The 17,034-nt window shown below is 44.3% G+C and overlaps 1 protein-coding gene across 1 annotated transcript in view; it reads right to left on the bottom strand.

The window, feature by feature from the left end:
- LOC119904844 (SLAIN motif-containing protein 1-like) overlaps positions 1-13,280 on the bottom strand; it is a 34,844-nt gene extending 21,564 nt beyond the window's left edge. Inside the window, 2 exon segments of the mRNA XM_038721509.1 lie at positions 9,984-10,120; positions 12,733-13,280. Coding sequence (XP_038577437.1) covers positions 9,984-10,120; positions 12,733-13,166 — 571 coding nt within the window. The 5' untranslated portion in view covers positions 13,167-13,280.
- Positions 13,281-17,034: the final 3,754 nt, after the last annotated feature.

Here is a 17,034-nt window from a genome sequence, read left to right as displayed (position 1 = left end):
GATAAACCGTGACGCCCTGCGAGGAGGCCTAGAAGCCGCCATGCCTCAAGTAGAGTGTGCCCTTACGGCCATAGGTGAAGGCAAACCGCGCACCTGATAGGCCAGGGAAATAGTCTGAACGATCCAGTTGCTGATGGTGTTTAGAAGCGGGGAGCCCAGCCTTGGGGGACCCGAAACACACCAGCAACTGGTCTGCTTTCCTCCACCGGGAAGATCTCAGAGTGTAAATACTCAGTGCTCTGACAGGGCAGAGCAGATGATGTCTCCCGTCCTCCGCCGTCACATGAGGTGGGGGATGAAACACCTGCAGCACCGTGGACCCTGCCAGTCTGCCGGAACCTTAGGGACATAACCTGGACAAGGGACAGGATGGCCCTGCCCCCCGGGGCAAACTCCAGGCATCGGGAGAAATCGAAAGTGCCTGGAGATCCCCACCCTCCTCAGAGAGGTGATAGCGAGGAGAAAGGTCATCTTAAGGGTCAGGTGCTTGGCCTCAGCCGACTCCAGGGGTTCGAAGAGGCCTCAGCCAGCACTTCGAGAACCCTGCCAGGTCCCAGGTGGGAACCCTGGAATGAGTCACGGGTCTCATCTCCTGGCTCCACGGAGGAAGCGCACGACCAGTGGAAGCCTCCCAAGGGCCCATCACTCAGAGGGGTGTGGAATGCTGCAATGGCAGCCACATACACTTTGAGCGTGGACGGGGAGAGGCCAGCGGAGAAACGGTGCTGGAGGAACTCCAGTATCACAATTACCAAGCAGGTAACTGGGTCCACCACCGTTCTCTGCACCAGGTGGTGAACACATTCCACTTTAGGCCGTACATCCTTCTTGTGAGGGGCTGGAGCTGAGCGCGTTCGATGCTCCTGTCGTCAAGCCCGCCTCTAGGAACTGCGCCCCTCAGGGGCCGGACCCATAGCTGCCACAGGGCGGGGTGTGGGGTGAAAGATCCAGCCCTCGCCTGGGACAGCAGGTCTCTCCTTAGAGGGACCTGCCAGGGTGGGCCCTCGAGCAGCGATATTAAATCTGAGAACCACACTCGTGCTGGCCAAAACGGGGCTACTAGTAGTAGACTGACGCTGTCCTGGCGGACCCGCTCCAGAACCCCCGGGAGCAGAGCGACTGGAGGAAAACGCATACAGACGCGGCCTCGGCCACGTCTGCACCATGGCATCCAGCCCTAGCGGGGCTGGGGGCAAGAGTAGCTCCGTAGCCGTGCTGTCTGATCTCCGTCACGTTGCCGTAGTCCAGCCGGGGGGACGTAGACAGCCATGCAGAGAAGGGTTTGCTCCACGTCCACAACTTGTGTAGATCATGGAGCACAACGAGTTGTGTAGATCCGGAAAAAATGGTAAGGGCCGACGTGGGGGTGGCGCTCTGTGTTGCAGAAACCGCTCGCCTAGTTTGCTGCCCGACGGCTGCTGCACCGCCTGTGGCCAATCAATGTGCAGCTTGGCCACAGCCCGCGTCACCACTTCTAACAACTCCTCGTATCCTGGCGAGGGCTGATGACGTTCCGTTTCCCCAAAGTCATTCTCCACGCTAAGCAGATCTAGCTCCTCAGAGCCAGATCGTGCAAGTCTCCGGACTCACCCCTCGAGTGGGAGAAACCGAGAAACGGGCTCCCGATCGGGGACGAGGGGAGGAGGATTCCGCGGACGAGGACCGGAAAAAGGCCTCAGCTGTTACGGCACCCTCAGCAATCTCGCGTTGCGATCCCCAGGATCGGAGCCGCCACGACGCCTCAGCAACCGCGGGGCCTGTGCCACGGGGGGAGCGCATCCGACCATCCTCTAGAAAAAGAGACGCTCGAGACCTGAGCACCCTCAGGGGCAGGGCCTCGCAATGGTCGCAGGCAGCCCCCTCGAGAGCTGCCTGGGCATGCAACATCCCCAGGCATGACACGCACATCCCATGGGTATCACCTTCCGTGATGAAACGCTGACAGGGAAAGACACACGTCTCGACTTCAGGTAGGATGATGGAGCTTCCAAACATAGCCAGAGTGCCTGCTGAATAGAAAGAAGCTAATGTGTCCTATGTGCCGGTGTGCTTATATACCCCTCCAGTCACGCCGTCACACACTACCGTTCTAGTAACACCAATAGGATTGGAGTAGTTTCATTCATAGTTCAGCCCTGCCACGGCCATAAGGTGTTCCCATAGTGTCAGCACCGACGCAGTTCGAGTTCCCTCGAAGTTCAACCTTTCATCTCTTCCCGGAATTAACAGTGGACTATGGTGAAAAAGGGGAAAATAGGGAAAGTGCAAGATGTTAAGGATGCGAGAACACACTATTTTTTTGAACTCATTACTACACATAAACACAACCCCAGGTTTCTATTTAAGACTGTGGATCAGCTGGTAAACCCAACCCCTCCTTGTGCCTCAGCTGGAAGTAATGATGACTGAATTGTTTTTATCTTATTTTACCAATAAGGTGGTGTCAATCAGAGCCTCTATTACCCATGTGGCCTCTTACTCAGAGGTTCCTCACCAGCAACAAGAGAGTTTTAACCAGTTTTATCCCATCGACTTGTCTGAGCTTTTAAAACCGGTATCACAAATGAGAGTGTTCTCCAGCCCACTTGATGTAATACCTACAAAGTTCTTACTGAAAGTAATAGATTCTGTTGGGCCCCATTTGATCTCTGTTTTCAACAGCTCCCTATCTACTGGTTGTGTCCCTGATTATTTTAAAACGGCTTGCGTGAACCCGCTTTTAAAGAAACCTGGTTTAGATCCCTCCCTCCCACAAAATTTTAGACCAATTTCAAAACTGCCTTTTATTGCAAAGATTTTTGAAAGAATTGTGTCCTAACAGCTGCTCATTGTACTGGAAAAATAAAATATTTGAAAAGTTTCAATCTGGTTTCAGGAAGTACCACAGCACTGAGACTGCCCTGCTTAAAGTCACCAATGACCTTTTAATGTCTGCTGATGAAGGCATGTGCTCAGTCCTGGTACTCCTGGACCTTAGCGTTGCTTTTGACACCATTGATCACAACATCATGTTAGACAGACTAAGGCACTGGGTGGGGATCTCCGGTACTGCCCTAGAACGGTTTTCATCCTACCTGTCAAATAGGAAGTTTTGCGTGTCTATAAACAACTATGTCTCTTCGTTCTGTCCAGTTAAATATGATGTGCCTCAGGGGTCGGTCTTAGGACCCATTTTGTTTTCCTTGTATCTGCTTCCCCTTGGACATATTATCCATAAACTGGCATTTCTTTTCATATTTATGCTGATGACACACAAATATACTTGCCCGTTAGATCCACAGACCCTGGAATGCTGAGTTCACATAACAGCTGCCTTTGTGAAGTTAAAAAATGGATGTCAAATAATTTCCTCCAACTGAACTCAGACAAAACAGAAATCCTGGTCATTGGGTCCCAGCAGATGGCAAAACAAATACTGCCATCTGCTGGTTCCCTAGTAAATCACATTAAGCCTGTGGCAAAGAACCTTGGTGTTTGGTTTGATAGTAATTTAAATTTCAAGCAGCACACCACAAAGCTTGTTCAATCATATTTTTATCAACTTAGAAATATAGCAAAAATTCGATCTATGTTAACTTTTAAGGACACCGAGACCATTTTACATGCCTTCATCTCATCACGCCTGGATTATTGCAACAGCCTTTTCACCTGTTTAACCCAAAAATCTATTGATCGACTCAGCTGCCAGGCTTTTAACCAGAACAAAGAAATATGACCACATTACTCCTATTTTAGCTTCATTACACTGGCTCCCAGTATGTTTTAGAATTGATCACTTTTAAAGCTCTTCATGGCCTCTCGCCTTGTTATATTTCTGAACTTTTAGTCCCATACACACCAGCACGTAACTTGAGATCCTCGGGCAGAGGACTGTTGTCTGTTCCAGAGTCTCGACTGAAAACTAAAGGGGACAGAGCGTTTGCTGTCAGGGCCCCGAGGCTCTGGAACAGCCTGCCCGAGGAAATCAGGAAATGTTATAGCAACTGGATCGAGGGATATGCGCACAACGTGGTAGTAGGTGAATAAGGCCAATAGGTCGGTAGAACCTCACCAAAACAAACCTCAGAATCCAAGATGGCTGCTCCCAGCACCAACAGTAGCGAAAGCTGTAGTAATATACTGTTTATGGCACTACTGTCTTATTTGTGTCTCATTAAGTCAGTCCTATACACAGTCCTGTCCAGTTTAAATCTGTGGACGTTTGTAACCATATCTGTAGTGCAAAATGCCGTGTAATGCGTTGTTATCAGCTGGTAACCCTAACAATGGCCAGAGGCATCAATCTTGTTTACCGACTTCAACCTGCTGTTTGTACTGGAACTCTGTCACTGTGTGACGTCATTCCCAGTTCCGACCTCCGACTTAACGAGGTAAATGGAACGCTCCCTTACACCACAGGCTAGCTGTTTCCCACCATTTCCAGTCTTTGTGCTAGTCCAAGTCTTTTTTTTTGTTGTTGTTGTTGTTTTTTTTTTACTGTATTCAGAAACCAATCATTAACCTACGTTAATCCACTATATCAGTGCTCTTGCTTGATTTATCTTGCCAACATTTTTGGTGCAATATTATATTGTTATATTATAAAACAAAATAACTATTATTAATTACGTAGATCAAAATCACAAATGTACCTAAGAGGGCTGTCATTTCTACAACATACGTCGGCATCTACTTTTACACCCTTGACTGAAAATATAAAACTTCCTTGACTGAAAAACTCCCAAACATGTTCTCATCCCAGGGCATCAAATACAGATGCTTTGACAGAGGGTTGGTATTTGATTGGTTAGGTTTAGGAAAAGACCATGGTTTGGGTTGAAATAAGTACATTATGTGATATTAGTCAAGTTTGTCTTGTTACATTATGTTAAACTTTAAATAACTAAACTTTGACTTTGGTTTCACATAGCGGATGGGTTACATTGGAGTTACTTGAAAGCCCAGGGCGCTGAAAGGTATCATGTGCATCAATTACTGCCAAAGTGAACGGGCTGCCCAAACACCATATGTTTATTGATAAAGCAATTTTGGTCATAGCTCTCTATCGGGCATTAAACTAAATGTTATCTTTTCCAAATTAAATAAGTGGTGACAGTGTGGAGTGCCTTCACCACACCAGACAATATTAAATTAAAATAGGAAACGTTTAAGCTGTCATGAAATGGCCACTGACTGATGCAAAAGAGCAGTCCAGCAGCAGTGTACGTCTCAAGTTTTTAAAGTGTGGGAAGGCAGCACAGCCTCGCACACAGACACAAACACGCCCACGTAGGCCAGCCCAACGCCATCTCCTCTCATTAAAGGCTTCAGGGTGTTAAGCTGCCTGTTCAGCTAAGGCCGTGGGAGCTGTCGCTTCCATTCTCACACACACACACACACACACACACACACGGCTGCAAACAGACTCATCGATCAGATGAGCATTTCTTCAGACTGACAACTGGATGGATAACAGTGATCTGCTTTTTCCTGGTTGGCTGTCAGTGAGCTCAGGATGTGAAATCAATTTTTTTAAAAGTTGATTCCGGCACACGAGGTTACCATGACAACGCTGACTGCGAGAGTCACGGGTCTATTTGATTGATTTTTCAAATATTCAGTCAGCTGATGCAACCATGACGGGCATATATTTTAAGGAAGCTCAGTAGCTGCTCTTCCTGCTTTACTTTCTCAAATGAGACTTGCTTGTTCTTCAGTATTCTCACTAATTCCCCGTCTTCAGCGGTCCATTATATAATAAAGTGATGTCTCTAATCATAGCTGACATGCAGGTCAGGTGACCCGGGCCTGATCTGCTTAATGCTATGAGGCGTGTACAGATTATAGTCTGTAAGGTCTACTGTCCTGCTGAGCCCCATTAGTCACAGTGTAGTGATGAAGGTGAGCTCCTGCTCCAACCAGTATCTGAACTGGGGGGCTGAATTTCTTAGCCCATGAAAAGTTGGCTTTTTGGAGATACAGCGGGAAGCTGTTATAATGATCACGTCGGTCTGGGTCAAACTGATCACTTTAAGCAGAACCAAAATGTTTTTCTATTTCTTTATTGCTCTTGCAGATTACCATCTGACATTTTATTACATGAAAATAAAGTAATGAAATGGACAGCTTCACTATTCACTGAATTTCAAAACACAGTACAGCTGTTTAAAAATGCTTTTCAAATTACTGTACAATTAAGTTGCTGTTCTGTGTATAATTCAAATACACTATACAGCAATATAGTACAGTATTTCATATGAAACATAGCTTGTAGTTCAAATTATAATTAGGTTATAGCCTGAGACAATATTGTGCTGTTCACAAATACAGTAGTGCAAATGGGCTAGTAAGCCATAGTTTGGCGGAAACCACTGCCAACCTATGGCTATGGAGCAGTAAACCAACTAACATGACTGTTAAAATATATGTGGCTATGACAAAAAAAACACCAATTTATTTGGACACCATTTATTTGCTTCCAGTCTCACTGTAGACTTTTAGAAATACAACTTTGATTAGACATCCATCACAGGTTTTGTGGTTGTTGCTGTAAGATGATCAATACAGTGCCTAAAATATCTGAAACTCAAGAAAATGACATAGCTCTTGGTGCAACTCTGCTTCTTTAACAAGATAGCAAGAACATCTAGCTATAAAGTCTAGACGAGTAACTATTGAGCAGTTCTGCCTGGCCAAGATTGGTATTGTGTGAGTCAGTGAGCTCCTGTTTTTTTTGGCAAGAAATCTGTGTACGTCAGTTTATAATAGCCTGGAGCAGAGCAGCACCCTGCAAACTAATCTGCTGTCTCAGCCTTCAGTTTAGCATGTACTGTATGACCTGAGAAACAACTAACTGTGGCTGAGTAAAAGACGTCTTATGGACACAGAAAAGGAAAAAAACAGGGAACTAAATTAAACTCAACTCCTGAACAGACACATCTAGTGATGCCAGTACACAGAAAAGAGGATAAAGTGATAAAGACCAGCTGGACAGATTATGTTTAAAACATAAAATTAATAATCTATGGCATTGTTGTTATTAAAAGGAAGAGTGACAAATCTGAAATTAGCAACACCCAGAGACTGAACTCCAGAGAGACATTTCCAGCATTGTTCAAAAGACAGCAGGCAACATCTACACCCAAACATGATGCTGGAAACTCAGGTAAACTCATACTGCAACGTTTCAGTAATATTTTTATCAGCTTGAGGTTGAACTAATCCATGTTCGTTACATCATTATTATTATTATTATTTTGGCTCCTGCAATGGGTATGGGTACGTCCCATCCTTGTGCGTTGAGCTGACCAGATGAACCAGTTGTTTCCAGTGCTGACGATCTTGAGCCAGCTGCTCTGCATCCTCCACAGCAACTCCGTGTTGTTGGAGGTCACCCGCGAGGACGTCGAGCCATCGGGTGCAGGGTTTACCTGGTGTTCGTTTCCAGCCTGCAGCTCTCTGATCAAACTGGAGAATGGCTCTCGTTGGATGGTCAAGAGGGAGGCGGAGGACATGGCCAAACCAGCGGGTGCGGCATTGCGCAGCCAGACCAGATGCTCCGGGCTGGCACGTACGGGCTCTAAGCACTTGATTGGAAACCCGCTGGGGCCACCTGATGTTCTCTATGGTCCTGAGGGCCCTGCTGTCAAAGCCATCTAGTCTTGCAGCCAGTGTCTTATTTAAAGGCCAGGTCTCGGAGCCATAGAGCAGGATGGGGAGTACTGCTAAGTTATAAATCCGGAGCTTCATCCTGTGTGAGATGGTATGGTGCTGCCAGAGTGGTTTCCAGAGAGACTGCAGAGCTGACGCAGCCAGGGCTCTTCTGCGGGTAATCTCTGGTTTTAGGTCCCCGTTGTTTGTCACTAGGGATCCCAGATACAAAAAACTGCTGACGGGTTCTACAGTATCGTTGCCAAACTGCAGGGGAGTTGGTTATGGTCCGTCACCAACATACATGAACTTGGTTTTTGTCCAGCTCACCTGGAGGCCAAGCTTCTCAGCCTCTTCACTGTATATGCCCAGAGCGCCTCTCAGCTGGCTGAGGGACGTGCTGAGCAGGATGGTGTCGTCAGCGTATTCCAGGTCAGTCAGATAATAACTGCCGAAGGCCACTCCGGGGACCCGCTCACAAACCCTAGACATCAGATGGTCAATGATGCAGTTGAAAAGGTCAGGAGCAGCCACACAGCCCTGTCGAACGCTGCTGGAGATGGGAAACCAGTCTGAGTCTCTGCCGTTAATACGGACACAGCTCTGTGCGTTACTATAAAGCAACATAAACAGGGCAATGATCTTGGGTGGTGCTCAAAGGATACTCCACAGTGAAGTGTGGCAGACGGTGTCAAAGGCAGCCTTCAAGTCTATGAACCCGATGTAAAGATGGCGATCTTTACGGAATTCATAGGTCTTCTCTATCAGCAAGCGATGTTGTCAGCAATGTTTGTTACATGATTATGTTAGATTTACTGCATTTAGCCTACATGATACATCAGTGTTAGCTCCCCTGCCCCTTTTCAAAAACTATTTGTCCATTTCTCAACGGAGGCTCAGGTAAAAAGGTACATTTGTCAAAAAAGTACCCTATGAAAAGGTACAGAAATGGTCCTTAAAGTGTTAATTGTGGACCTTTGTTTATTTTTAAAGGTACAGAATCTTTGCTGACAGCAGAGGGTACGTACTTTTAACAAACTGAAGGTACAGGCAAATGATAGAAAATCAGTGTTCCCCTGCCACCAGAGCATAAAGGGGTGGCGATGGCCCAGTGCATAAGACACATGCCTTTGGTGCAAGAGCCTCGGGTTCAATTCCCCCTGTGGCTTCAACTAAATAAATAATTGCAAAGGTGTATTTTTGTCACTAGGGGTGCAGAAATGTTCTTTTACAGGTACAGACAAGAAGGTACAAAAATGTACAAAAATGTACCGCCATTTAAAGGTACAGTCTTCATACCCTGCTAGGGTCCAGCTGGAGTGACAAAGAATTTGCACCCTTTTAGGCCCATTCCTGTACCTTGAATTCGCTGTTTGTTGAGCTGGACTGAATATTATAAATGAGATTGTTAGACAGTTAGACCTCACTAAGTAACGTTACTGCAGTAAATGTGTTGTAGTCCTGTGCGTTATGTTGCATTATTGTATATTATGTGGTTCATGTAAGTTACAGCGACTGAGACGGTGGAGAAGCTGTGTACCTGAGTATCGGTTAAATCACAATAAATCTAAACTGAATGTTACGAAGCAAACAGCGGTAGATCAGTGCTAACCTAGCTGGCTGCCCCTGCCCTGCATTACGACAGGCTCGCATAAACAAATCGCTTCACTTTTGCTTTTCCGTTACATCCTTTCTTGCAGGCTAAAATCAATACTTTGACATAATACCGGTGGTACACAGGATAGTACCATGGGTCACGTTAGCTGGTGAAGTAATGTAGAACTGTAGTATTTTGCACCGGATAACGTCAGCAACTGCTCAGTGTTAGCCAGTAAGTTAACGTTATCCAACTTGAGCCAGCTGAAGAAAAACATCATAATGTATTTCACATGCTTTGCAGTAATGTTGGTTTACCGTCCAATAGAATGAAAAGCCAACTTGGTTGGTTTTGTCGGTTTCAAAAAAAAAAGTGGAGGTCTCTCCGTGACTCAAGCCTTTCTGATGGGGACTGTGTTTTCACCCGACATCTATTTGATTCTCGTTTGGGCTGAAGGGCTTTCAGCACATAAAACTGGTTGTTTTCATCCTTACGCAGAGTTTATGTTGGAATTTGTGTTGTGCTGGGAGCCGGTTGTTTTGTGGTGTTAGTGGACTGCATTTTGTTAGGTGAGCTGTTGTTGCTGTAGTCAGAGAGAGGCTCGGGACCGCGCATGTAGAATTGTGGCTTTTCCGAGCAACAGAGAAAACAGGCGTGTGCTTTATTTCTAAGTGAGGTTGACAAAAAGGCAGTAAAAAAGTTATTAACCAATCAAAGTAATTTCCTTTCCACACACAAACAACCTGTTGTCAGGTACCTTGTTCCAGTCGAAGGGACAGCGATCGCCTGGCGGCCTCCACCTCTGATTTGGGAGTATCCAGAGCCTGCCGGCACCACTGCAGAGGTGTGAGGGAGTTATCTGTGGAGTCACTGGCTTTTGATGACGAATACAACCTAGAAAGAGACACAGAGTCAAACAACGGTCTTAACTGCCACAGGACAACGTACAGTACTCTTTATGATAATTCAACCCTGTAGAAATAAATGAGTTTGGGCACTCATTCATGAACAAGATTCTGCAACCATGCTAGCAGCCTCAAGGCTTTGAGCTAAAAGCTAATGTCAGCATGCTAACATGCTCATAACGACAATGCTAACATGTGGATGTTTAGCATGGTCACTATCTTAAATTAGCTAATTAGTACTAAACACATACAGCTGACAGAAATATAATTCTGGACGTATTTAGTCACAAACCAAAGTAGGGCAGCAACTAATAATTATTTTCAGCACTGATAAATATGCTAGGTAATAAATAATTTAAAAAAGTCTTGTTTTGCCCAACCAAGAGTCCTAAACCCAAAGTTTGGTTTACAGTGATCTAAAATCAAAAGCTGGATCCACAGAACATTTAGCATGTTTTTACTGCTATGCATGAAAAAAAGGCTAAAAACAATGAATTAATTATTAAAATAGCTGCAGAGTTACCTTTTCTGTTTTATCAACTAATTGATTAAATCATTGCAGCTCTAAACGAAACTACTGGATAAATGGAAATTTTGTCATCTGCTCATGGCGTTAGATGAAAAGTCAGGAGATCATCAGAATTTTTCCCATAGAGCCACGCTGCTAGCATGGCTAAGCTCATTTTTGATATTGCATCTTTTCATTTGATATTTCAACATTTTAGTTAATTTTCAGTTAATCCATGGATGGATGAGACGAAGGCATCCAATGTCCAACAAAAAGGAAAGACTGCAATGTTCATGTCTTTCAATATTAAAACTCCATTGCTTAACATAAATTAGCCCTTTTCCAGGTCCAGTTGTAGGACTCCTAGATATATAATTTCTTTTGTTACCTAGTCAGATTTATGAACGCTGCGTTAAATTCTCATCCTTTTTGCTCTTTCCACAGAAACACAATCAGAGATGACTAATTGAAAAAAGGAACAATTACCAGCAGTAGCAGGTGTCACTGTTCAAATGTTTGAAGGATATTAGTGTTATGAAAGTATTGCTATAAAAGCTCTATTAGACCCACGTCTCCTTGCAGTCCCTGACAGAACACAGCAAGGCCTCCATCTTTCCTTTGTGCCACCAATTCATCTCCTGAGTCATAAAACTCTCCGCCCATTGGCTTTAGGTGATGCTAAGCTTTTTAGATGTGAGGAAGAGGAGCTGCTCTGTTCAAATGGAGTGGATCAGATTATTCTGACAGCCCTGAACTCCTTCTCCTACATTTTCCCTCTGCAGGCATCATAGAGGGAGCTGAATTATAGATTAAAACCCTTCACTGCCATCAGGTGAGGGTCTGACCTGAGAGGGACTCACAAACACACCTTGGCTACTGATCCTAGATACAAGAAGGGGACATGCCTGCAATATGAATACACCAAAAACATGATTAACCTGAATGTACTGCTGTACAGAATCAGCTGTATTCTTTGCTCATGTTTCTATGTAGTCTGCTCTCACTGAGATAAATGAGGTGGACAAAATATTAGAAACAGCTTCCCACAAAGTTGAATCAACACAAAAAAATTATATCATAACCTTCATAAATCTAAGAATTTATTGCAGGAGTATTTTCTTTTAAGCTAGGTGTACCTAATAAACTGGCAACTAGAGCGTAAATCTCAGCACATACACATCCATGTTTCTTAGAGCAATGCTTGCCTTGATTGGTCTATTGATAGAAAATTACTAGATTATCAGTTTATTAATCGGTTCCTAATTTGATGATTAACTATTGGCCATTAAGTTTTAAAAAAAACATGCTGATTGCCTCCCTGACAAATGCTCTTCTCTATTTCTAAGTTAGACTAAAGAATAAGCAATTTGAAGACCTCGCTTTGGGTTTTAAGAACACTTCTAATAGCCAACTTAACTTGATTAACTGAAAAGGCTAAAACAAGAATTAGTGCAGTCCTGTTTGCAACCAAAAACTGCCAACTATTCATTCTAAGTGGCTTTCCATTGGTTTATTTGCTTGAGATGGTCAGTACACCCTGCAAGCTGCAACTAAATCAGCAAAATTTCAGTTTCTGGTTTTGAGGGAGAGTCTTTGTAGCCACTTACATGTGTTTTTCAGTTGTAGAAGACAATAACGATATCAGATCAGGGTTTAAGTGTTTCTAAGTTTTTGTTTGTTTGTTATAGTGTGTTTTTTTTTTTTTTTTTTTAAGTAAAACACACTATATCTCATGGAAATTGTGGTTTTAAAGCATGACACAAAGACTTGTAAGGCTTTGATCCCTGAGGTAGAATAAGGCCCCATGGTAAAAGCCATTTTGATATGAATCTGAGTCTGTCTCCCGCACAGAGGAAGAATGGCAGCTCGGTACAGCCCTGACAACAAGTAGCCTGTTCTAGCTGAATAATTCACCTCCATGGTGGGTGTCTTTGTCTTGGCATGGCATGGAGGTGGACAGCCTGGGTTATTACAAAGCTTACATCCAGAAACAATGAGAAAATCAGGCATGAATAACAAGAGAATCATGTAACGTTAGCTTACAGCAAAACGCAACAAATTGTTGAGAATTAAGCCAAACCCTGGACAGTTACCATGTGTCATCGGGTTCATCTGAGCAGGACAGAGAATTCAAGTCCAAAAGTTCCAGCTCATCGAGGACCGACGGCTCGGATCCGTCCTCAGCCTCCCCCGCAGAAGCTGCTCCATCCCCGTCTATGTGCGGGAGGAAATAGTCGAAAGGCTCCTCCGGGGGCGTGAATGACCCCAAGGACGACTGGCACAGCAGGGTGGGCAGCGGGCTGGGCAGGCAGTATCCCCCGACGCTGCCGAGCACGTACGCCGGGGACGCGGGCAGCACATGCGGGCCGCCGTTGCAGCCGCTCGCCCGGGTCCGCAGCTGCTCGTTCTGCCGCTCCAGTTTCCGGACAAGCTCCTGCAGCTTCTTCACCTCCAGCTCGGCGTTCAGGGTGTTGCTGTTGCAGTCCACCTCCGTCATCATCGCGAGGTTCAGTACCGCTGCCTCCATTTGACCAGAACACAGTAATTAATGCTATTTTAGCCGCTACAGGTAGGACCAAGCTGCGGCGGTTCACCGGTCGCCCTCAGACTGGTTTCTATATTCTGGTAGTGGTAGTAATCTGTCTAGTACGCCTGTCTGGACGGGCACCCAATGGGAGACTATAAGGCTCCACCTCTCTACCACACACACCCACACACCCGCCTTCCTAACCCACAGGCCTGATTACAGGTAGAAACTGCACCTGTCAGCCTAAGTTGTGGGCGAAAACCCACCTAAGATATTTTAGCCCTTTATTTTAGACTGCAAACTTAAACCATTGAACTTTTTTATAACCAGAACCGTTTTAAACCGTGTTTTTTTATTTAAAGAAAATATACCGCACAGGATATTGTTAATTTATCAATAGTCATCCATTAAACTGATGTCCAAATTGTTCTGGACAGAAAAAGATGCATTATCATTAGCAGTGGCGCACCTGGGCACCATGTATGTGCATTTAGCACCATCTGGTGGCTGAAGCTGGCTATGACACGAAATGGAAATTCTGTATGGTGTCAGCAGGTTTGGAAAAAAATTTTTCGTTTCCGTTTTTTTTTTTCAATTTCAATTTCAAAACACTTTATTTATCACCATGGGGAAATTGCGAGACCCGTAGATTACTAAAAGTTAAATAAAAAAACATCTTTCATAGTAAACATAGCCTAATATATTAATAAATAAATAGACAGACATATATCAATATTGTCACCATAGTCCAAAGCAGCATTACTAAATTAAATAAGTACATTATCAAACAAAGTAATTCATGTACTGTATAGGTGGGTTGTAGTGTCTGCATAGCAGATGGGTGTGGTCATAGTACAGTATTGCAAGAATTTATGAATCACTAAGTAAGTGTGCGTGTGCTTGTATGCATAAGTGTGAGCAGGAGAATGAAGGAAGTGGTGATCAGGGAAAGAAGGAGTTCAGGGATGGTTGGGAGTTTAGGAGCTGAACATCCTTGGTACAAACGGTGTCCTTCTCCTCTAAATTCTGTAGCCTGGACAGCGCAGCCAACGTCCTGAGGGGAGCCACTCAAATGCAGGGAACAGAGCATGTGAGGGGTCCTGTAAAATCCTGCTAGCTTATATCAGCATCTGCTGCTCACATACAGTGGAGAGGGCTCTGACCGGAAGTCCAATTATTTTGGAAAAGACTTTAGCTGAGTTTTGAAGGTGGTTTCTGCTTTGCAGAGTGATGGAGTAGAACCAGCAGGAGGAGGAGAATGTCATAACACTCAATGGAGGAATAGTAGAAATGAATTGAGCTTCCTCAGGAGATAGTGCCGCTGCAGGTATCTCCTGAGGATCTCCTCAGTGTCCAAGTAAATTTCATCAGATTATCATAGATTGTGCTCTGGTACTTATAATATTCAACAATTTCTACAGGCTTCCCATGGATAATGGAGCAGCCTGCCACAGCCAGTTCCCTCAGCTTGTTGGAAAAAGTCACTACCATCTCCTTGGTCTTGTTCACATTTAGTTCCAGGCAGGATTTATCGCACTAATCCACATACTCATGAAGAGCTGAGTTGTGGTGCTGTAGGGGGCCTAAAAGCAAAGATACAGTGAGGAAAATAAGTATTTGAACACCCTGCTATTTTGCAAGTTCTTCTACTTAGAAATCATGGAGGGGTCTGAAATTGTCATCGTAGGTGCATGTCCACTGTGAGAGACATAATCTAAAAAACAAAATCCAGAAATCACAATGTATGATTTCTTAACTATTTATTTGTATGATACAGCTGCAAATAAGTATTTGAACACCTGTCTATCAGCTAGAATTCTGACTCTCAAAGACCTGTTAGTCTGCCTTCAAAATGTCCGCCTCCACTCCATTTATTATCCTAAATTAGATGCACCTGTTTGAGGTATTTAGCTGCATAAAGACACCTGTCCACCCCATACAATCAGTAAGAATCCAACTACTAACATGGCCAAGACCAAAGAGCTGTCCAAAGACACTAGAGACAAAATTGTACACTTCCTCAAGGCTGGAAAGGGCTACGGGGAAATTGCCAAGCAGCTTGGTGAAAAAAGGTCCACTGTTGGAGCAATCATTAGAAAATGGAAGAAGCTAAACATGACTGTCAATCTCCCTCGGACTGGGGCTCCATGCAAGATCTCACCTCGTGGGGTCTCAATGATCCTAAGAAAGGTGAGAAATCAGCCCAGAACCACACGGGAGGAGCTGGTCAATGACCTGAAAAGAGCTGGGACCACCGTTTCCAAGGTTACTGTTGGTAATACACTAAGACGTCATGGTTTGAAATCATGCATGGCACGGAAGGTTCCCCTGCTTAAACCAGCACATGTCAAGGCCCGTCTTCAGTTTGCCAATGACCATTTGGATGATCCAGAGGAGTCATGGGAGAAAGTCATGTGGTCAGATGAGACCAAAATAGAACCTTTTGGTCATAATTCCACTAACCGTGTTTGGAGGAAAAAGAATGATGAGCACCATCCCAAGAACACCATCCCTACTGTGAAGCATGGGGGTGGTAGCATCATGCTTTGGGGATGTTTTTCTGCACATGGGACAGGGCGACTGCACTGTATTAAGGAGAGGATGACCGGGGCCATGTATTGTGAGATTTTGGGGAACAACCTCCTTCCCTCAGTTAGAGCATTGAAGATGGGTTGAGGCTGGGTCTTCCAACATGACAATGACCCGAAGCACACAGCCAGGATAACCAAGGAGTGGCTCTGTAAGAAGCATATCAAGGTTCTGGCGTGGCCTAGCCAGTCTCCAGACCTAAACCCAATAGAGAATCTTTGGAGGGAGCTCAAACTCCGTGTTTCTCAGCGACAGCCCAGAAACCTGACTGATCTAGAGAAGATCTGTGTGGAGGAGTGGGCCAAAATCCCTCCTGCAGTGTGTGCAAACCTGGTGAAAAACTACAGGAAACGTTTGACCAAACAAAGGCTACTGTACCAAATATTAACATTGATTTTCTCAGGTGTTCAAATACTTATTTGCAGCTGTATCATACAAATAGATAGTTAAAAAATCATACATTGTGATTTCTGGATTTTTTTTTTTTTTTTTTAGATTATGTCTCTCACAGTGGACATGCACCTACGATAACAATTTCAGACTCCTCCATGATTTCTAAGTGGGAGAACTTGCAAAATAGCAGGGTGTTCAAATACTTATTTTCCTCACTGTAGAAGAACTGCATCATCAGTGTACTTAACCAAGTGACAGTTTGGGTGGGCGGACCTTCAGTCATCGGTGTAAAGAATAAAAAGCAGAGGAGGAAAATCAATTGATTTATTAGTTGAAAGAAATAGGTCATTTTAATTGTAAAATAATCATTCAAGTAATTTGCCAAGTAGAAACGCAAAACATTTGCTTCTCAAATGCGAGGATCTTTAACTCAGTATGCACTCCCCTCATATACAGTCCCCTCCAAAAGAATTTGAACGGCAATCACTGAAGACATTTGGGTTTAAGATCAAATTTCAACTTTCATTTCCTGGTATTAACATCTAGATGTGTTAAACAACTCAAGACATACCACTCTTTGTTTGAACCCACCCATTTTTCAAACATCTGTCAGTCACATGTTTCAATAGTTTTGCTCACTTGAAAAATGGGTGGGTTCAAACACAGATGTTCACACCTAGATGTGAACACCAGGAAATAAAAGCTGAAATTCTGAACTCTTGTCTCATACTCATCTTTTGATCTTAAACCCAAATGTCTTCAGTGAACAACAAAAACAAAGGAATTTGCCTTACTGTTCCAATACTTTTGGAGGGGACTGTATGTGGCCTGTACTGTCCATGGTACTCCCAAGCAAAAGTAGAACATAAAAAACATAATACACATG

Source organism: Micropterus salmoides, unplaced genomic scaffold, assembly GCF_014851395.1.
Source record: "Micropterus salmoides isolate LMB-PRFRI ecotype aquatic unplaced genomic scaffold, ASM1485139v1 Ms_hic_scaffold_1, whole genome shotgun sequence".
Classification (NCBI taxonomy): Eukaryota; Metazoa; Chordata; class Actinopteri; order Centrarchiformes; family Centrarchidae; genus Micropterus; species Micropterus salmoides.
Note: the sequence above shows the minus strand (reverse complement) of the source record. Positions and strands in the feature narration are given on the sequence as shown.